The sequence below is a fragment of the Danio rerio genome, chromosome 15 (assembly GCF_049306965.1).
Source record: "Danio rerio strain Tuebingen ecotype United States chromosome 15, GRCz12tu, whole genome shotgun sequence".
Classification (NCBI taxonomy): domain Eukaryota; kingdom Metazoa; phylum Chordata; class Actinopteri; order Cypriniformes; family Danionidae; genus Danio; species Danio rerio.
The window spans coordinates 27116097-27138052 of NC_133190.1; the positions used below are offsets into that span (position 1 = coordinate 27116097).

The 21956-nt window shown below is 39.0% G+C and overlaps 2 protein-coding genes and 1 long non-coding RNA gene across 4 annotated transcripts in view; 2 read left to right on the forward strand and 1 right to left on the reverse strand.

Annotated features, from left to right (window-relative positions):
• The window catches only part of si:ch211-108p6.4, a 133218-nt gene that overhangs the window by 68380 nt on the left and 42882 nt on the right, over positions 1-21956 (forward strand). The window lies entirely within an intron of this gene.
• smtnl (smoothelin, like) overlaps positions 1-21956 on the forward strand; it is a 28636-nt gene that overhangs the window by 1178 nt on the left and 5502 nt on the right. Inside the window, exons 3-8 of one of the 2 annotated variants that reach the window (XR_012390431.1) lie at positions 15543-15624; positions 16821-17078; positions 17165-17227; positions 17317-17383; positions 19398-19833; positions 19915-20580. Coding sequence is in view for 1 of the 2 variants with exons in the window: in NM_212805.2 (NP_997970.1) it covers positions 15543-15624; positions 16821-17078; positions 17165-17227; positions 17317-17383; positions 19398-19541; positions 21102-21225 (738 nt within the window). In the remaining variant the exon portion in view is untranslated. 2 annotated transcript variants of the gene reach the window in all.
• Positions 1449-19528, reverse strand: LOC141377844 (uncharacterized). Its single transcript, XR_012390862.1, has 3 exons — positions 19352-19528; positions 5967-6062; positions 1449-5527 (listed from the first exon to the last, which is right to left on the reverse strand). It is a non-coding gene; the product is annotated as an uncharacterized lncRNA (long non-coding RNA).

Below are 21956 nucleotides of genomic sequence, written 5' to 3' on the forward strand. Positions count from 1 at the left end.
GGTTTAAACGTTTTAAGATAAGCTTCTCCTGCTCACCAAGGCTGCATTTATTTAGTTTAAAATACAGTACAAATTGTACAATTGTGAAATATTATTGCACTTTAAAGTAACTGTTCAAAAGTAGTTTATAATTTAATTTAATCCTTTATTCCTGTGATGTTCAGCTTCATTACTCCAGTCTTCAGTCACATGATCCTTCAGAAATCACTTTAATATTAATTATTATTAATATTATTATTAATAATAGTAAAAGCAACACAAGCAATAATGACTGGAGTAGTTATTTCATTTGAAATTACATACAATAAGAAAGTAATTATTTAATTGGTAACAAATATTTATAAATATTTAACTTTTTTACATTTAATTAATGCTGCCTTGATGAACAGAATAATTTTCTTAAACAAAAACCCAAACCTTTAACCAGTAGTGTGTGAAAATGTATATCTTTTTGGTTGACAGGGTACTAAGCAACTTTTTGCATTCATTACAAATTTGCTGGCATTGTTAGGCATTCTTTTGACTATAAGTAACTTTGCAGCTAGATCACCATCCAGTCATAAGAGCTTGTCTGCTTAATTTCTGCACACACTTTATTATCTTCCTTAACATACACTATATTCTGACAGTATGCAACTTTGCAACTACATATCAGCTACCAGGAACTTGCAACTTCGCATCAACATGCAGTCATTAGAGTATTAGTAGACAGCGATTAGTTAATTTACTTTAAAAAAAAAAAAAAAGTGAGTAAACCCAGTAAACAAGTTGACTTTACTTAAAAAGCATCAGTAAACTCATTGACCTAATGTTTATATTTATGGACAGTTTGTTTATTTAAAATTAAAATGCCAATAAGTTTGCTCCCTTTTTTAAGTAAAGTCAATGGTAATACTTTATTTTGATGGTCCATTTGAGTATTAGTAGACTGTCTGCTTAATATCTGCTGATACTGCTCCTTTAGTAGACATTTAACTGACTATAAGAAACTTTGCAAGTACATGTCAACTTACACTAATCCTAACCCTAACCTAACAGTCTACTTATAATCTAATGAGAATTAGTTGGCATGTAGATGTAATGTAACTAAATTCAACAAACTGACCATCAAAATAAAGTGACCAAGTCAACTAATCGCTTTTTAAAGTGTACTGACATCAAGTAACTTTGCAAGTATATGTACATATACTAACCCCGACTCTAACCCAACAGTCTACTAATACTCGAATGAAAGTTAGTTTGTGTTTAGTTCCAAATGTACCTATAGTCAAATAAATGTTTAAATGTTACTATTAAAATGATTTGTGACCTAATTTAAACTTAATTTATACTCAGAAATAAAGGGTTGAATCAATTTTGCAGAAATCATTAAACAGACATTAAATTATGATTCATAGTGTGACTAAAAATAGTAATTATGGTAAGTAATTAATAAAGCGTCGAATTTTAGTTCATCTTTTATGCTGCTTTATTCCATCCACATCGTTTGAAGCAGGAACAAAGCCACTTTCAATCAGATTAGCTCAACATTTTTCTTAAATGACAGGTTTTTTAATTAAAACCAGTCACTTTACAATCCTCAAGCAACTCAGATGTTCAAACCAACATTTTTTTCGGAGATGTCTCACACACAAAGCATGTTTTATGTGTATATCTCATCGTTTGCATATTTATACAGCAGATCTTCCGGGACGCGCTTCTTGACATGACAGATAATGGCTCTATTCAGGATTTAGAGGCTACAGCTCAATTATGTTTGAGGAGTCTCTCTGTTGAGTTAGACCTGTCAGCTTTAAGCTTTTAACAGCTGCTGCCAGTGACAGTAAAACACAAACGCCATGCAGTCGTCACTCACTACTTTAGAGCTCTGTGCTACGAAATATAAAAATAAATGTCATTTGCATTGCATGCAAATCAAAATGGCTTGTTTCATACAGTTGTTTTACATTTCAGGTTTGTAATGTGCATTTATAAAATCATCATTACTGTAGTATCTGGTAGTGCAGTTGATTTTGGCAGTGAGTGAAAGTCAGTACAGACATATGAAGGCTGTTATCTTCCCTGCCACATCCACACCTGCCAACCACATAATGAGAGAGCTGCATTCTAGGCTTGTAAAATACTCAGAGACTGTTGTGGCAGGTCCCTTTCAGTCCTTGCCTGCAGGAAAAAGTGAGCGAGAGAGAAAGACTGGAAAAAGACAGCTAGACTCCACGTGTGGATGTGTGCTGGCCTGCCGCCACGTGGCTGTGCTGTGAGCACCTGCAGATATCATGATGATCACGCTTTATCTCACACTCTTCCTTCTAACTCTCTGTCTGTCTCAATCTTTCAGAGCCCTCTTGTACTTTCCAATCCTGGGAAAGTGTACCGTGTAACAGTTTATCCCGAGCTCAATCGCAGACTGCCGCCACTGTATCTTGTCTCTCAACTATCACTCTGTCTCACACAAAACACTGTCGTCAGTTCTTTAGATATCTTTTCTGCTTTTCTTTCCCTTTCCAAGTTTCTCCGTCATTCTACACTGTCTCTATCACTACAGTTCCTCTGGCAGGTTTTGTAGTTCAAATTCATCTCTGGTTTCACATTCAGTATAAATTTAGATTGCAAACTAAATTTGTGACTGAATTCAAATGCAGATTGCATAGATTGATGTAAGGCTAAACAGAATTTACTCTATTAATTACAGTTTAATGAGCCATAATGCAGTAATGAAAAGAGTACTGATGAATCATACTCAGGTAAAAACACCAATACTTGCCCAAAAATGTAGTGCAAGTAGAGTAAAATCATCTGTTGCAAATATTACTCAAAGTATGAGTAAAAAGTAGCCCTTTTAAAAGTACCAACGTACTCATAAGTAGTGAGTATGAGTAGTATTAGGCTATAAACAGCTGATGCTTTTATATGCAATTTGTGAGTGTGTGTGAAAAGGTAACATTCTGTATTGCATTTAGCCATTGCTTAAGGGTGATTTTAGTCATCTTACAGTAAACACCCTTCATCTTTTCATTAGTGAGGTCTCTCTATCATTGCATATTAAGATGTTGGACATCTTCTTGCACAGTTTTACTGCTTTCAAGCAGTTTACTGCCTTTATGAAGCTCTGTTACGTATGATGCGATTTGATTTCAATGTGCCAGTTGATTAAACAGGAATCGCACGACTAATTTTTCTACTCAGCCAATCCCCATAGTCAAGAAAAAATTAAGTAGTGACTGCAGGTTGAAGGAAAATAGTTGAGTAAAAGTACCAATACAACACAAAAAATATACTCACGGCAAAGTAAAAGTACACATTTTTAAAACTACTTGGTAAATAACAATTCCTAAGGAAAAACTACTCAGTTACAGTAATTGGAGTATTTGTAATTTGTTACTTAACACCACTTTCATAATGCTGCAACATAACAAAATAGAATAAACACTTTACTTGAATGGCGTGTTGACTGTCGTGAAACCTTTAAAATAATGACGTGACAAGTCATGAATATTATTATGTTTTTATGCATGCTTATGAAATCTGTCATTAGCTCAGTTATGTCGTTTTAAATGCAAAGTTGCCAGTGTTTGCGATGTCTTTATGACAACTTTACATTATCTGAACAACATAACTTGTCATAAATCTGTCATAAACATGATTTTCATTCATTCATTTTCTTTTCGGCTTAGTCCCGTTATTAATCAGGGGTCGCCACAGTGAAAAAAACCGCCAACTTATCCAGCATGTTTTACACAGCGGATGCCCTTCCAACCGCAACCCAACACTGGGAAACACTCATTCACACACATACACAATGAACAATTTAGCTTATTCAATTAATCTATAGCACATGTCTTTTGACTTGAGGGGGAAACCGGAGCAGCCGGAGGAAACCCACGTGAACACGGGGAGAACATGCAAACTCCACACAGAAATGACAACTGACACAGCCAGGTCTCGAACCAGCAACCTTCTTGCTGTGAGGGCATTGTTCTACCCACTGCAACGCCCCATGATTTTCATGTTAATTATAATTGTGCAATGAATAATTATCTGATGACCCTTTTTTTTCAGTGAAAGTTTCAATACTCTTAAATAATTTTATAATGGCATGATTAATATTTAATTACTGTTTAGGACATTTTGATGACAAATTCCATATTTACCACTGTAGTTGAGGTCAAGAAAAATATAACTTCACAACGGACGTCCAGCTTTCTCCAACCCCTGGTGTCTAGACTGCAGCTATGCAAAAGAAGTTTGGCCATAGGAGAAATCATCATCCTCAACTGAGCCTGGTTTCTCTCTAGGTTTTTTCTCTTACTTTCGTTAATTGGTGAAGTTTGTCCAATGTAGCCACTGGCTTGCTTAATTTGGGACTTCTAGACCTGCGCATCAGTGTTTGGATTTTCGGCAGTAAAAATTAAACCACACTGAACTAAACTAATCTTCAAATCTGAAAACTAGACTGACAGCTTTAATTTCAATTTACTAGAACTTCTATGTTAAGCCGCTTTGACACAATCTACACTGTATAGAAATAAACATGAATTGAATTAAGTAACACTGTTATAAAATCCATGGCGATTATGATGGCCTCATGATGACAATCATGTTTATGAAAGATTTATGACAAATTATGTTGTCTTAGTAATGTCAAGTTGTCACAAAGACAGGTAAGGATGTATTTGGTTGAATAAAGTTGTCAAAATCATCTCAAACAATGTCACATTTACATTTAAAATGACAACTGACACTTTATGACATAAGCATGAATAAAATCATGCTTCATCAAAAATTCATATTCTCAACGTGTCATATCATGATTATAAAGATGTTATAACAATCTTATGTATACCACCTTCAAGTAAACTGACACGAAAATACTAATATTATAGATATAGATAATATAGATAGATATTTAGATTCGGCATACACACCTATATACATGACTGGCTCATTCCATCTTCCTCTCTATCTCCCAGAGTTCAGGCATAAAGTGACATTTTTAGCTCTGCCTCATTCTGTCCGTCTCCGCAGAGGAGTCCTGTAGTGCTGTTGCCAATTACCACAGAATTTCTGCGGTTTCAATGGCCCATTGTGTCGATATTCTGCCTCATTTGAAGTATGTTGGGTGAGTCAGAAATCAAAGAACACTCAGGACACTTTCCTTCTTTTCTTCAATGCAACATGGTAAAGATGTTGCAGTGCTAGGCTCCTCTGGAGTCTCTCATATTGAAGGACAGGTGCTTGCCTGGGAATCACACCTGTGGAGTGTGGGGTCCTGCCGCACATTCACATTTGGCCTTGAGCACAATGAAGTCTCTGCCGTCCATTACTGCTGATGTGAATAAATGGTTCAGGGGTCAGTGGGTTATCTTTGATTCTGCTTTGCCTCAATATAGTCACCGCATTGTAAATGTCAGACAGTTTGTCTCCTGCTGGATGAGGTGTGTGTGTTTGTGTCCGGCTGTGCTTCTCCAGGGTATGTGAGGGAGAGAGCAGAGATTGGGTGGGAGGAAGATAAGATTTGCACGCTGTTTATCTGTGGAAATTTTGTTAGAGCACACACAAAATCGCAGTAAAAGGATACAGCAAGATACAGATGCCAACAGAAAGATACACTAAAGGATATGTGGAATTAATCTGAGAATTTTAGACCATTTCCTCTTAGCTTCATGCTGTCAGTCTCCAATTATAAAGATTATATGGTCCAGATCTGTCTTCTATATCCTTTTCTAAGAGTTATTTATTGACTTTTTCCGATGGTCAACATAGCTCTCTAAGATAGCAATGGCATATTTTTTTGCAGATGTTATCTAGAATCTTTGTTTGGTTGACCAGGGGTATCATAAATCTATGAAACTTTCAAAAATCCATTTGATGTTTTGTGTTGCAACACAGGCTTATTCTGAAAATGTAGCCCTATATATACACATTTCTGGCTGCATACAGCGCAGTATGATTGCCAGCTGACCACTTACCTCGGGTATGGAGGGCTTTCCCGATGTTAGCAGTTTGTCTAGTTAGCTCACCTCATACGTCAACAGTCTTGAGACACAAAGAGGAGCTGACCACCACTACGGGGTTCCAATCATGGCGAAGAACGGTTCCAGAAAGCAGGTAAGACAAAAACAGAAGCCAAAACATAAAATAAACAAGTAAAGAACAGAGTGAGAATGTGGTAAAATCTAAAAACATGCTAAAAATCAGGCAAGGGTTTTTATTTTTCTGGACTGCTTTTTAAAACTTGTCGGTTGGGTTTAGGGAAGCGCGTGGGTGGGTCAATCAGTGCTTTTGAAACCACTATTGGTTGGGTTTAGGGAAGGAGGAGGGTAAGTCAGCTGGTCAGTAAGTCAATTGACAGCGGCTTCTGGTAGATATACACAAGAAGGCCTGGCACGAACGGCACTCGCGAGAGAAATTTAAGATCTCAAAAAGCATACACAGTGGCCTCTCTCGGATTAGTGAAAACAAAAACTGCAGAAAAATCTCCCTGGGCGTATTTTGTGATCTCTAGAAACATATATAGCAGTACGATTTCAGAATGACCCTGGGTTGTTAGTGTTGTAAGTTCTCTAGATAGTGTTTCAGAGCCTTTTAAATGTTGTCCATAGACAAATGACTATTTCCCTATGGTATTACCAATGCTTCAGGTGCATCTCTTGTCATACCTTGCGTTTGATTTTTGTCGAGACACTTTCTTTTTATTTTATCACATTGTATCTAACTTTTGTCTGTCACAGAGTAATTAATGTGTAGTACTGAATAAATGTTCTTCTGCTTACAAAGATGGCAACTATGATTTTAAGAGTAAACCATCCTGTTGTGATTGAATATGTTAAAAGGCATTTTAATACATGTAAGCTCGTTCTCAAAAAAAAAAAAAAAGTAAATTGACACATCTTCTAGAGAGTTTACAGGTCCATGACAACCCCCACTTTCGGTTCAGGTCTAACTCAGATTTTTTTCAATAGATGCTTCATAATGTGCATGAAGCTCTGTGAGCAAAGGGCAGGAGTGGGCGTGGCCAGCAGAGCAGGGGAGAAGAAGGGGAGCGAACAACTGTTGTCAGTTAGCTCACAAAATGAGACACAAACTGTAAGAAGAAACCCAAGCAGTTTTGTGCTACGTTGCCGATTTTCATCCTGCCCCAAAAATTATTTTAACTCGGAAGCTGAAATTAGCTGACAAAAGCTCAAAATTATTTAAAATACAATTAAGGCTAACAGGTGCAAACATTGTCTTAACTAATGCTCAACACACACAGATCTGTTAAAATCTCAAAAAAAATTCTCCATGGTTTTGTGAACCTTTAAATTACATACATCACGGCATTGACATAATCCAGGCTGGAAAGCCGTCTATATAGAGCTAATCGGTCAGCTGGTAAATGCGAACAGGAACGGCGCCATACTGCCCCGTAGTGTTTGTTTAAAAAATGAAACACAGCCATACGTACTTCTGGCTACTTAATTCACAATCTCAAGAAATGTATATAGGACTACAATTTCAGAATGAGCCTATGCTCTACATAGCTTATCTTTCTTGCAGGACATGTTGCAAGAATCAGGAACTTTATAATTGGTAAAGTTTTGACATACAGCATTCACCATCTTACGACATAAACATTTATACCTCCCATGACATGTTTATACACAATACACATCTGCAGCTGAGGACTTTTTTCCTCCTCTACATGTACCACATGTTCCCAAGCTTCACAAAATGACCATAATAGTACTTCAAATCCCATCTTTGGCTCGGACCGTGTGAGAAGTGCCCTCCTCACTTTTGCTTGCCTTACCCCAAAGTGCCAGCACAACTAGTTTTCAGTCCACACAGCCATCTAATATTGCCAAAGACAAGTTGTTTTTAAAACAATCCACTTTGGTTACATGAATCCCAAAGGAATGTCGTTTGATCTAACATGCTTCGGTTTTGATGTTGGGAGATTTCTAGATTCGAATAGCCTGCCAGGTAGCCAAGCAGGCCTCTGAAGGCTTAAAGGCTGAGCATTTGTTAGCAAAGATTCACTTAAGCGTCCACATTTGCGAGACCGATGAACTCCCGGCCTTTATTTATGAGGATGAAGCCTGTGAAAATGTGCCTGTAGAGTTTCACCTTGGCAGGGGGGTTAAAGGAGCTTACTGGAACATACTACTGCGTGTTTGTTTGCATGTGTTCGTGTGTGATATGTTTGACGTTTCCAGTCCGGCGCTGGCTCAGAGCCAAAGCTCTCACAATGGAACAGATCGTTTAATCTCCTCCCGTTGCACTGCCTGGATCTCCATGTCCAGCACAGATTCCTGGCAGAGAAGAAGGAGTAGAACAAAAAACCTTCGCACAGCTATTAATACAGTAGAGTGTGAGAGAGTGAAAAAAGAGGGCGAGAAAGAGGGAATGTGAGAGGGAGGGTGGAAAAGAGAGAATAGATTGTGGATGGGGGGCTAGAGAAAGGCATCCAGCCGCTCCCATGCTGCCCCTGGCTCTCCTAATTACTTCCAGACAATGCCATGTATTTTCATCTCCGTGGTTACAGGTTAATAATTCTGAGTTTACGAGATGACCTCACTGCCCTTCAGGAACTATTGTTCTGCCTTGTAGGATTGCGTAAATGTGTCAAGAACTGGAGTAGACAAGGTCATCATTTGAGTTTCTTCATCTATGGAGTCATATTTCCACCTATGTGTCACTGGGGCAGAGTCGAAGGCCACTGGTCTCTCAGCTGGTGCAAGAAAGTCTAAACCAAATCTAAGCTCTTAGATACTGGTTGCGAAATTCTGTGTATTCCTGGAACAGTCCCAGGTCTCTCTCTCTCTCTCTCTGGCCTAAGGGATTGTGTTTGACCACTGCCCAGGTCTGTGTTCTCCATCTGCAGGTGGGGCTGTAGATTCAGCATGTCCCTCAGGGCTGCAAACCACCAATTGTGCAGCAGATAATCATGCTGAAGTAGACTCACTGCATGGTCATGTAGTTTTAATCTGAAGAGGTCTCTCAAGAGTCCGGGAGCTTCTGCGTCAGGACACACATGGTTGTTTACAGATGAATAAAGCACAGTTTAGTTTTAAATGTGCTACTTGCGCACATCCCACTATAAGCAAACCATAGAGGTGTACACAAATTTTTATTAGGCAACGTAAAATGTTCTGTGTGGGGGCATTCAAACAACCCAGGCTAATTCTGAAAATGTACCTCTATATAGATTTCTGGAGATATCTAAATACAACACAGGAGCTAAGTTTTTTTGCAGTTTTTGTTTTCGCGAATCCACCAGAGCCTGCTGTGTACACTTTTTAAGATCTCAAATTTCTCTCCAGGTGCCATTCATGCCTGCAGTTCTCATGTAAATCCACTAGAGGCTCCTGTTGACTGACTGATTGACTGACCCACTTACCCACCCACTTCCCTAAACCCAACTGACAATTTTAAAAAGCAATACAGAAAAAAAAGTTTGATTTTACTGTGTTTTCAGATTTTACCACATTCTCACCCTGTTATTTTATTTCTTTATTTTTTTTGCTTTTGTTTTTGTCTTACCTGCTTTCTAAACTCGCACCCCGTTGTCGTGGTCAACTCCTCTCTACATCTCATGTCCACCGTCGTACATGGCTAGCTAACTGGACAAATTGGTAACATTTTATAAATGAAATGCTGCTATTCGTTCTGCTGCCTACATAATTCGCAATCTCCAGAAACGTATATACAGCTTCGTTTTCAGAATGAGCCTATGTTGCATTTAAAAAAAACAGGTTGTAATAGTAAAGCATTTAAAAAATCTTATTTTTAGTGGAACTAATTCAGAAACACTTCTTATTCGTGGCACTGGTAGATGTTAATTAAACTGCAGCAACTTATGTTCAAGCTTACATTCACGCATGTACAAAACACTGAATGTGATTCAGTGCCCCTATTATTCTTTTTTGTTCTTCAATTAGAAGCTGGAAATACAGGTGATTCCCATTTAACAAGCATCCCACTGTCCTACTGTTGTGAATCTGACTGATCCAAGTGCAGCCGTTAGGTACTTTAGTGATCTAGTCAAGGCCTGACTGTGATTTCCCTTTTTCTTCACCAATTATTTTCAATGAATCCATTAGTGCAGCAGTTAGACCAAAACAATTCACAGATCTGGTCAAGACTTGACCAAGTAATGTCAAACTGAACGGGTTTACGAACAATAGTTAATTCATTTGTGATCCAATGCATCAGTCAGCAGTGCAATGATTCAGTGATCCAGTCAAGACCTGCTTCAAGACCCAATGGGAATGTCACATTTGTGAATGAATTAAAAATTTCAGCCAATTGTTTCTAATTAACTGAATCATAAACAGCTTTAAATGATTCATGTGGGAATTCAGTAGTTCAGTTGAAGTGAATGTCAAGCTAATAAATCACTGAATTAGTCTGACTCCAATTGAGCCAGGAATTTGGAGTAATCTGATCTAATGTCAGACTCGACTTTACCTTAAATGTAATATGACTGAATCAACTTGACTGCATTAGGTTATAACATCGAAATTAAATCAGAGGGTCAGTTCCAGGGCTTGAATTTATATGGCCTGGAGGACATCATTCATAAGCTATTTTACAGTGTACATTTGTGAGTACTGTATGTTGGAGTGAAAACGAAGCACACCCAACTCCCTGAGAAATCAGGAGGAATTCTTGTAGTTCACTCAGTTTATCTGCACAGGTTTTCTTTCCAATCCTGCTTCTGAGAAATTGCAGGCTTTGCCGTGCTTTTAAAAACAGGTGTTTGGGCCTCTTTCACTATAACTCTCGAGTTTGTGAAGGAAATTACAGAGCAAAGACCTTCACAAACCAGGCATCCCTTCCTTGTCTGTCCCAACTTTACAGACTTTCAAACAGCAGGAAAATAACCCTTATATTATTGTCGGCCAAATTGGGGGGCAAACGTTTCAATCACAAAAGACTAATTTGCTTTTTAAACAACACATTCAAGCCAACCCTCTTGCTCCCAAAGAGAGCTCAGCTATTTGTACATTGCAGAATATAAATAACATTATCAGCGTGGCTTATTAATATCAGAGAGGGCCTTGTAAGAGCTGGCTATCTGTATGATTTGAGAGACAGGAGCTGGAATTAGCCCACCAAACCCTCTAGAGTTCTCCCACAAACATGCCCTCTATTGTTGCTTAGGTTCCATTCCAATCCCCCGCCACCACAATGTTCCAAGAATCTCAAATGTCACTGAGAGACAAGAATATCCCCTCAGATATGTTTAAAATCAGACGCGCACACATAGCGATTTATCAAAACTTGCATTCATCTCTCTGATCATACACGGAGCAGCTCTCAACAATGCTCAAGCCGCCACGCTCCAATTTCACTCACCGTCAAATCACTCAGAGATTATGTACAATACAACCTTGTGATTATCCTCGGAAAAAATCTTTTTATATGCACCCCAGGATTGCTCAGGCAGGCTGCCAGCGCACTGGGGAAATTCTTATTTTGCTGTAGAGGGACATTTAGACTCACATGAAAGGTTTTCTGTGAGTGGAGTCCATTGTCTGAGCGGACTGTACATAGTAACCGCATTTGGAGGCATTCGGCATTTATATATGCCTGTTGTAGGACAGACTGAATAGACTGAGGACTCCTCAAGGGCCTTTCTTGTCTTCTCACCTGCAGGAGTGATTACTGTGTCTCTGAAGGGGCTTCATTCAGTCGTCTGGTGGTCTGTTGTGAATAGTTGGAGAGGCGACGCTGCTCTTTTCTCCACTCTCATTGTCTTTGAGTGTCCTCGGTATGAAGGAACAGCGTGTACAGGAGAAGTGTGGCCCTCCCTCAGGACAAAAGGATGGACTGTGTAGTACTTTTTCCCCATCTCTTTTGTGTGGATAGGGGACTTGGGCTGAAGAACTAAACGGTTGTGTTGATTATAATTGATTATGAAAATAGTCTTTTCAATGAACTTGTTGAACCAGTTTACAGCAATAGCATCGAAAGATTCATTCTCGATCATCAATGTTAGAAGATTCAGTGAGTTGTCAAGGAATCAAATCAATGTGATAATCATAAACTAAACCTTTTTTGTGAATCACATTGCATCAGTTATCAAGTTGGTGATTTAATAATTGGTCCGAGACCTGGTCTCAATGCCTGATTTGTGAATGTTATTCCTTTCAATGAATCAGTTTAACCAGTTCACAAATAGATTTCATTCCTTCATCCATAAATTCAACTGATTCTTTTGCAACAGTTGATCTGAGACCCGTTGAACATGTTTAATTTATGAGTGAATTATTTCCTTGAGACAATCCTTTTCAATGCATCCAGTTTGTACATATCAAGAGATCACACTTAGCTAATGGTTTATAATACAACATATTTGGCATGCTGTCCAGCGGGGTAAGATCCTTGAGCCTGGGGCTCCCTCCTTTTTCATCGGTAGAGAGGGGAGTCCAAGCTCAGGTAGGTCTCAAGAGCGTCCCCAAATTTGTTTGCTCAGCCTATTCTTTGACCACCAGGGGTCGCCACGCCAGAACGAACCACCAACCACACCAGCACATGGTCATGCGGTAAATGCCCAGTACTAAAACACTCATATATTGTGACAATTTGGTTTATTCAATTCACTTATACTGCATGACTTTGGACTGTGGGAGGAAACCGGAGAACCCGGGGGTAACCCACGCATGCATGGGAAGAACATGTGAACTCAACACAAAAACAAAAACTGGCCCATCCAGGACTCAAACCAGAGGTGTACTTGCTGTGAGGCAACAGTGCTAGCCACTGAGCCACCATGCCGTCCTGTCCTGGATTAGGCTAGGAAAGAGGGGATGAGTAGGGGTGGATGGGGGGTTCTTTAAGGCGAAGATGACTAAGGTAAGGAAATCTGGATATTATTGTGCGTTTGGATTCATCTGATTAGTAAATCAGATGATAGTTAATGTGGGACCAGCCGTGGTCAATCATAAGCACATAATTATCAGGAAATTAGTTTATAATCAAACTTCACTTATTTAATCCAACTGCAGCGGTTGATAACTCAATCACTATGTTAACATAGACATCAGTAATCAAATTATTTGCCTTAATCTAAATAAGACAATAATATGATTAAAGTGTTTACATGAGTTGCTTTTTGAATTCCCTTTCATGATGCCATTTTACATGTTATAGCACATAATTTGATTAAAGTCATTGCGTCATCCTACAAGACGATAATAGTTTGATTAGGGTGTTTACATGTCTGTACTGCACTAAATTAATGGGACTAAAATCGGCATACAAAATGTTCAATATCATATTTATGATTCATTGAATCACAATTTGGTTTGACAGATTAATCAATTATCATGTGTTTTTAGCTGTAGACTACAGCACTTTCCCACATGTTCTGTCTCAGCTCCCTATTTCCTGCACTTGTTTTATTGCTCCTCTCTATTAATGCAATGACGCAGTCTCTGGGATAGGGAATGTGTTGTTCCTGCAGGAAAAAAAAAGATCAACTGGGGTGAGTGCGTGCGGTTCAGTGAACATGTGAGATGGGTGTGGTTAGATTCCCCCCCTGCACCTCTTAATTTAGCCCGGGGGCCAAGCAGCAGGTGACCTCTGTGCCAAAATAGTGTTTGAACTAATGCATTTGGGAGGAATTTCAGATACAAGCCCTAGTGGCTGCAGGCAATGTTTTTCCAAAATCAGGCTGTGCAAGAAAACAATATAATACAGATTGTCTATCTCAAAGCAGTCACGTGTCTGCTGATATCCCCTAGAGAGACTGACGCATGACACAGTCCAGTGGTAGACATTCGCAGTGCACCAACATATCACTGGAATGAGTTGAGAACCTGCGTGTTTAGCCAGCAAATCAGAGTTGGATACGTTTCATGGCTGGGGTGAATTTTTTCTCCCCCTATCTTTTTCTCTCAATGGGACAGGCAGCTGCTCCCCCTTCAGCATTCCTTAGATATGATGTCATTGGCCTCCTCCATGCCAATTACTTCTCAAATCTCTCGAGGAAGTGATTTAGTGATTTAAAAATGCAATGTTTTCCTGATTGTCCATGTTGCCTGTGCATGAAGATACATTTGTTAGCTTAGCACATTAGCATTCATGTCCTAGAGAGATTCGGCCCACACACAATGGAGCTTTTTAAAGCCCATTGATAAGCTGCCAGGTAATTAATGACAGCAGAAGAGTCGAGTAAATGTGCACAGTCATTCTTCTGGTTGGCTTCCAGGCGTTAAACTACAAGTCTGCTTTTATAATGGTGAGCTCATTGCAGCCAAGGCCAAACATCTGTATCTGTACATCTATGTGATGGTTGAGGTCTACAGGAAATGAAGCAAGGCAGAGACCCTTATGTGTCAGTGTGTAACTTAAAGGCACTAATATATGTGATCTTGCATTTCGGTCACAAAGAAGAGTGCAATGAGGGTAGAAGTGGCTATTAAAAATGAAAATAGATAGATCAGTGGTGAAGACATATCCGTATTGTTGACCCACTTCGGCCCTGATCCAGAACTTTCATTTATGTTGTAAAGAGATTAGGATTCTTGAAACTGGCATTCATAGGGATTTCACAGTGAAGCAATTAATCAGATGTCTTTGATTAGATTACATCAGTCATTTACTTGAGCAGAATGTGTCCTGCGGAACCATTTTGTCTCTTTTGATGTCTCTGACTGAATAATTAAATTAGTTGTCTCGTGTTCCTTACCTTGTTTTGGCCGCTTGTAGGAGATGTTTGTTTTTAAGAGCATCAAGGGTTGATATATTCCCAGTAAACATACTCATGCATGGCCCATGTTAGCTTTTTGCAGGCACCGTGGGCTACGGTAAATCCAAAACAAATCTAAACAAGCCCAGTGTGGGATAATCTAGGTATGACCCATAGCTGCGGGCTCACTTTGGGCTCTATGTGAGTACCCCACACTAGCCCACATTATTAATCCCATGAAGGCCTACAGTGGGATAGCCCAATTAGGCCCAGAGCAGACTGCCAGCAACAATTTTATTATTGGTTTAATGTTGGTCCATTAGTATTGGCCTGCATGGGCAGTCCTTACCTAGTCCCAAGAATGCCCTTTCCTGGCCAACACTGGCCTTGGATCAACAGGCCCACACTTGATTTTAGATTGTGATGTTTTTCTTATGCTTATAAGAGTTTACATTTAGAGTGTCTTTAAATCCAAATGTAAAATCAAAATCCAGCCAAATTTATTTATCCAAAATTATTTTTGGCCATATAATAGCTCATAGCAATAATAGCCCAAGATCTACCCAACAAAAAAGTTAAATGAAATAAAAACAGTAATACTACAATAACAGGTATAAAATCAGGATTGAAACATATCTAATACGGTCTCATGTTTAATCAAATTTGTACAGTTTGTTTAGTGGCACCATTTATTTTAGCTGAGGTGTATTCGAAACTAATAATGTCTAGTAGATAGAGCTTCCAGGAGAGATTAGGAGCAGATGGATCCAGCCATATTTTCAGAATTGTTTTTTGACAGAATCCTTCACATATAACAGTTCTTTGAAGGACTAACAGAAATTTTTACTTCTTTTTTTTCTAACAGAGCATTGAGCGAGATGAGCCCATTGAAGTGGATCCAGCACCAATTCCCCAAGGTTTGGAGAATGGGCACTTATCATCAACAGGTATTACCATAATTTCTTCTTGACACCACTCATGGGGTGTGTGCGTCATTACAATCAGCTCCCTTGTTAAACGAGGGCACAGAGGTTGTCATCTATTTTAAGAGCTGTTCAAATCTCAAATCTTTTCCAAAGCACTGAATATCTGTTGATACTGCTCCTTCAAAAGACATTTAACTGACTATAAGAAACTTTGCAAGTACGTGTCAACTTACACTAACCCTAAACCTAACCCCAACCTAACAGCCTACTTATAATCTAATAAGAATTAGTGGCATGTAAATGCAATGCAACTTAAATTCACCAAATGGACCATTAAAATAAAGTGTGGCCAACTTTCAGGCTAATTATGACTCACAAAATGCAATTTGCCCAATTTAATTAACATTGTGACTGAAGATTTGAGGACCCAGTTTCCATATGAAAGCATAAATTCCTCTCTACACATGTGAAGACAATTTTGTAGATAATTAAAATGTGAGTAAAAAGTTATTTGAGATGTGTATGTAGATATGTTACAGAACAATCAATATACTTTCAACAACATACACAATCATTCAAATTATATAAGACTGCAGTAATTACAACTATAACAATACTAACAAGTTCTGTGTTTTCATGTCACTTCCTGCTCACCTTAGTTTACCCCTAATCTTGTTAGCCTTTGAGTTAATTGTCTTCACCCTCTTGTCAGCTTGTTTAGTTAATTGTTTCCTTGTGTATTTATACCCTGTTCTGTTAGCACTTCGTTGTCATTAGTTTTTTTTGTGGCTCCTATGATGTCTGCATTTCTCTGTTGCTTTGCTTTGTTTAAGTTTGTTTAAATAAATGTTTGTTTGGCTGCATCTGGATCCGCACCTTTAATTATTCCCTGCTTTACGCCAGACGTGACACAATCACTTTTAAAATGATATTTTCCTGCTGAAAAACAATTAGAATATCAGTAGCCAATTAGAAGCCACCATTAAATTATAACAAAACTGCAGCACTTATAATAAGCAGAACATTATGGGCCGTCTTAACGGTCCCAATATATTTTCATATGGACCATGCTAAATACTAATGTAAACAGGACCAAAAACATTTTAAGTTTATCCACTTTCACTTTCATTTCCAATCACTTTAATTTAAAAGTAACATGTGGAAACAACTTTTCTATTGTTATCATATTTACCACAATCTATCTTTTATCCAATCAGAAAACTCTATCATGCCTTTGAGGAGAAACTCGCCACCCAATGGTGTGTTACACGAACACTCAGCCCCTGTTCCCATGGCAATGCCACACCTGCCTATCACAGCAACCACCAAAGTAGCTGACTCTACAGTTATGAAGAGTCCTGAATCGCCCAGTAGCCCAATGCAAGCAACGCCTTCAGCCATTACAGACTCACTGACAAACAGTCCACCGGTCACCAGTGATAACCAGCCTCAACTAGAGTCTCCTGTTCATGCAGGTATAGGTCTTTCAGAGAATTAGTCTACAGATGACCATATTTACTGTCATCTATTTAAGATGTGTGTGTTGGTCTTGTGGTTACAGTATCATCTGTGAAAACATGGGCTCCGACTCCTGCCAGGACCATGGGTTCTCCACAGCTTACTGGTAGGAAGAATTCAGCTAATCTCTGTCACTCATATTATACACATTAGGAGATTTTTATTATAAATTATGTCTCATTGTTTGTCTTATAGAAAAAGCATCTTCGGCTCCAACCAAGTCAGTGACTTACTCTGGACTTTTCCCACACAATACAGATAGGTGAGCCCAGTGTGAAAATCCTTACTTGCATCTAAATAAACGTTTCCACAGTTCACTCACTTACTTTGCAATAGCTTTGATTTGTTAGCATTAAGGACATAATATACTGAAGAGTGTGTAAAGTAATTGCAAACAAAATTAGGACAAAACAAAGTTATTTGGACTTTAAGGGTGCTTTCACTCTAGCACTTTTGGTCTGCACCAAGGTTTGTTTGATGTCAAAGTACAGAACATTAAGCTAGTGTGAACATGTTTTCTGAACTCGGGTGTGCACCAGTGAACCATACCCAAGTCTGCCTGAAATAGGTGGTCAGGGGTATGGTTCAATTCTGATCTGAATGCAGTCGTACCAGGTAACGGAAGTGAACCGGCAACTGTACAACAAACTTTAATTTTCATAACAATCATTCGTGTGTGTATGTCTGTGTATCACCAACCTTGGTGAAAAGCGGGACTGATCCACTGCAAACAGTGATAATGTCTGCTTGTCTCCACCAAAAAATTACTTCTGCAGACATCGTGTGATGTTCTGAATGTTTATAATGTTTTGTTTTGTTTTGTTTTTTTGCGGCAGATAGATGCAACTGGCTCTCTGTATTTTTTAAAGATTATTATAAGATTCAATAACAGCAGAATGACCGTGATATGTGTACGTGTCCGTTTTGGCACCTTGCTTTCGTGGCCATCACTTAGAAACAGCTGTACCCAAAACAGCAGCTTGATGATGCAAGTGTACCAAGGTTCAGAAGAAAAAAAGATGAACACAAACCATCTAAGGTGGGACAGAGAGATAATCGAACTTGGGTTCAGTCCAAGCAATTGAACCAAGTGTGAAAGCACCCTAAAATAGCTTGCCAAAGGTCCGTTGTAAGGATGTAATAAGTGGGTGAGTCCCTGACCTCCGCCGTCTCTAGCACTGACGTTTTCTATGGTTCAGTAACTCACTTCAATCAAGCAAGGTCAGAAGTAAAATCTTTAACAATGAAAAGCTGCTTTTGAAACTGAAGTGTAATTAGAAAGTGATAGTTTTTTTTGTGGTTTATTATGTAAAGCAACTTGCTTTGTAAATGGGATATGATTGACTTTACTTGACTGGAGTTGCTGAAATATAGTGCCTCTGAAACCGTCCATATTGCTATGATGAGATGCTTTCTTAACTGCCGTTTTCTCCACTCATTATATTCTCCACATCATATATATATTTACTTTATTAAGACGAAAATGTGCAGGATATATTTAAATATTCATCTAAACATTGCTCACAGGAGCATGGTGATGTTGGGATGTTTGCTAATAGTTTGATACATGTTCATACTCTCCATATGCACCAGACACAGCATGATTCGTGTTAACATTGAAAAAATCTGAGTGTGCTTCAAGTAGGTGAGTGGACTTGACAAACCAACTGTAGGACACAGTCTTTCCTTTTAATGTGCAAAGAGGAGGGGAAAAAACTAACTTAGACTTTTCATCGAATTTATATATTGCTTCTCTGTGGTCATCTGAAGTGCTAAGTAAGTCATTTGGATGAAAATGTCTGCTAAATGTAAATGTTGCTTAGATATTTCAAGCTTCTTTATAAAATATACTATTTAAAAAACAGCACTGAGAGCAGCACTTTGGCTCAGTGGTTAGCACTGTTGCCTCACAGCAAGAAAGTTGCTGGTTCAGGTCCCGGCTGGGTCAGTTGGTATTTCTGTGTGGAGTTTGCAGGTTCTCCCCATGATCGTGTGGGTTTCCTTTGAGTGCTCCAGTTTCCTTCACAGTCCAAAGACATGCGGTATAGGTAAAATAGCTTTAGTGTATATTTGTGAATGAGTATGTTATGGGTGTTTCCCAATACTAAGTTGAGGCTGGAATGGCATCTGCTGTATAAAACGTGCTGGTATTGTTGGCGGTTCATTCTGCTGTGGCAATCTCTGAAATAGAGGCTAAGCCAAAGGAAAATGAATGAATGAATTAAAATACCGTAGAAGTGAACTGTTCCTCAGCCATCTCTATGTCCTTGTTCCAGGAATGTGGATACGCCAGGTGATTTATCCTTCGGCAGAGGTATTGAGCGGAGACGAGAACTTGTGAGGTCCCAGACTTTACCTCGAAATATTGGAGCCCAGGCACGAAGGTCTATTTTTGAGAGGCTGGACTCTGAGAACAACAGGTAATGAAATCATCCAGTGTGTGTCAATTCAAACATGTGATTGTTTTTAAAGGGGTGGTCCACTACGATCTCATATTTTAAACTTTAGTTGATGTGTAATGTAGCTGTGTGAAAATAAACAGCATCTCTGAATGTAAAAAGTTCTAAGTTCAATGCTAAGGGAGACCTTGGTTTTTACAGAGTTAGCTTAGCAAAGCCTACAATGAACGAATTTTGGGGACTACAAAAAAATACTTCCGCCCCCTGTGACATCACAAGTTCGTTTACAGCGCATCCCACACTGCGCATGCAGGTAAGGTCCGTGGCCAGAGGTGCTGTAACGTTATAGCAGAGATGAAGCTGAAAATGCATCTAAACACGGCTGTTTCCACAGAGCTTCGTCTGTTTCTGTATTTGGGCTTCCAAAGGACACGACACAAAGACAGAAGTGCCTTTAGTTCAATATTAATTAACTTCCAGAGAATTATAAAATACTCAGCAAGCATGATTTGACAAAACAGCTCCAGAATCTCTCCCAGTTCAGTGCTGGATTCGGCTAAAATCTCCTCAAAGCAGAAGTTGTGATCTACAAGTAAGTGTTTTTATTTTTTTAAATTGATCATGATCATGTACAGTGTCTAGCGTTAACTGTATGCTGTAGCAATGATGTAAACAACGAAATGCTGCTTTGCGGGCAAACGATTTAGCTACAAACTCACATTTATCAGCCAAACTCCTGTAAACACACACTCACTCCACCAGCACGATCTCTTATGTGTGTGCGCGACTGCACTGATTGTCTTGGCTTTTTCATGTGTTTCACATCTCAGATAATGAAGTCGCAAAAGATATGTGGATGATTTATATTACTTACACCTGCATATTCCGGATACTCGTGAAAGACGTCATGACGCATAGAGTTAAAAAAACACAGATTAGCTTACCTGACTAGTGGTAGCAGCAGAATAATAAATCAAGGCTCAACAGGTAGCATCTCACATCTTGTGCTTTATTCTTCTGTCACGATATATTACAGAAAATAACTTAATCCGAGCATCAGAGAAAAAGAAAGTCCCGCGCTCTTGCGCTTGTTACAGAAAGTTCACACCACACAAACACACACATAGACGCACACACAGACGCTGTTAAAGGAGCCGCACCCCTTTTTCACTCGTTAGTTACAGACACTTGTCAGATGTTATTTTAGAGAGCGGGCGCGAGGTTGACTTCATGTTTACACAGCAGAAAAGCGTGTGCTTTTACGGGCGTGACGTGGAGCCGATCCGCCAATAGCAGCACATTATGTCGATGACCAATCAGAGTCACTTAAGGGCGGGCCTTTTAGAGGAACTAGGAAATATGACAGTCGTTTTCATGTTAGCTGAGTAGCTGTGTATAATCAAAGTGAGATATATGAAAAAATTACGCGATTTCCGTCAAGTGAAACATAAGCACACATTGCTTTGCATCTTATAAACACAACCAAGCCTTAAAATTACATTCTGGACCACCCCTTTAATGCTCTTTAATGTAATCCAGAGTAAAAATAAAACCCTCTTGCTTTGATCTTCCACATCTCAGTCGGCCCAAGCCAGTGGATTCCAAACCAAAGCTGAAACGCTCTCAGAGCTTTGGCGTATCCAGTGCTAGCAGTATCAAGCAGATTCTACTGGAATGGTGTCGATCCAAGACCATTGGGTACCAGGTATGACATTCTCTAGACATCATAGGTTTTATGACAAACCAGCAGAAAGAAGGAGCCTTGCACACATATGATTTAATAACATTTCAGGCTGATATGAATGACGATTATCACGCATAATAGCGCTTCCTGTAAAGTAATAATACAAAGGGCACACAGGTTGATACCAATCTGTTTCCAACCCAATTATCAACTACAGAGAGCGAGAGATTGCTTGCTCCCACCTCAGCAGCCAATAAGCTTGCTCATTAACATTTGAATACTGTAGTGTTGATTGCACTAGCAATCTCCTGTGCTTTTTCAGGGGTAGCAGATCTATGTCACCAAGACTAAACACATCAACACTGCCATATACACATTCATTACCATAATAAATCTCGCTGAGAGGTGTCATCACAATAGAATTGTATTAGCTTCAGCAACAAGAAATCAAATTTACTTTGATATTTTGACCTAAAAGAGGGTTTTGTTCCATTAAAACGTCCTGCAAGTTTCAAAGCTTCAACAAAGGCTCATTGCTTCAGAGTCAGCATTTTTATAAAACTGCAAAAACATACTTAAACATACATTTGACTGCAGTTTCTAGGTAAAACGAATTCTACGGTGCATTCACTTTACAGGGGGGTTGTAGGCTGTATCCCTAATTTTCATATCCCAAAGTTGATAGGTATGCACTATTGTACTTGTGATGCAGAAGGTTACTACAAAAAGTTGTTCATTTCATAATGCTTTGT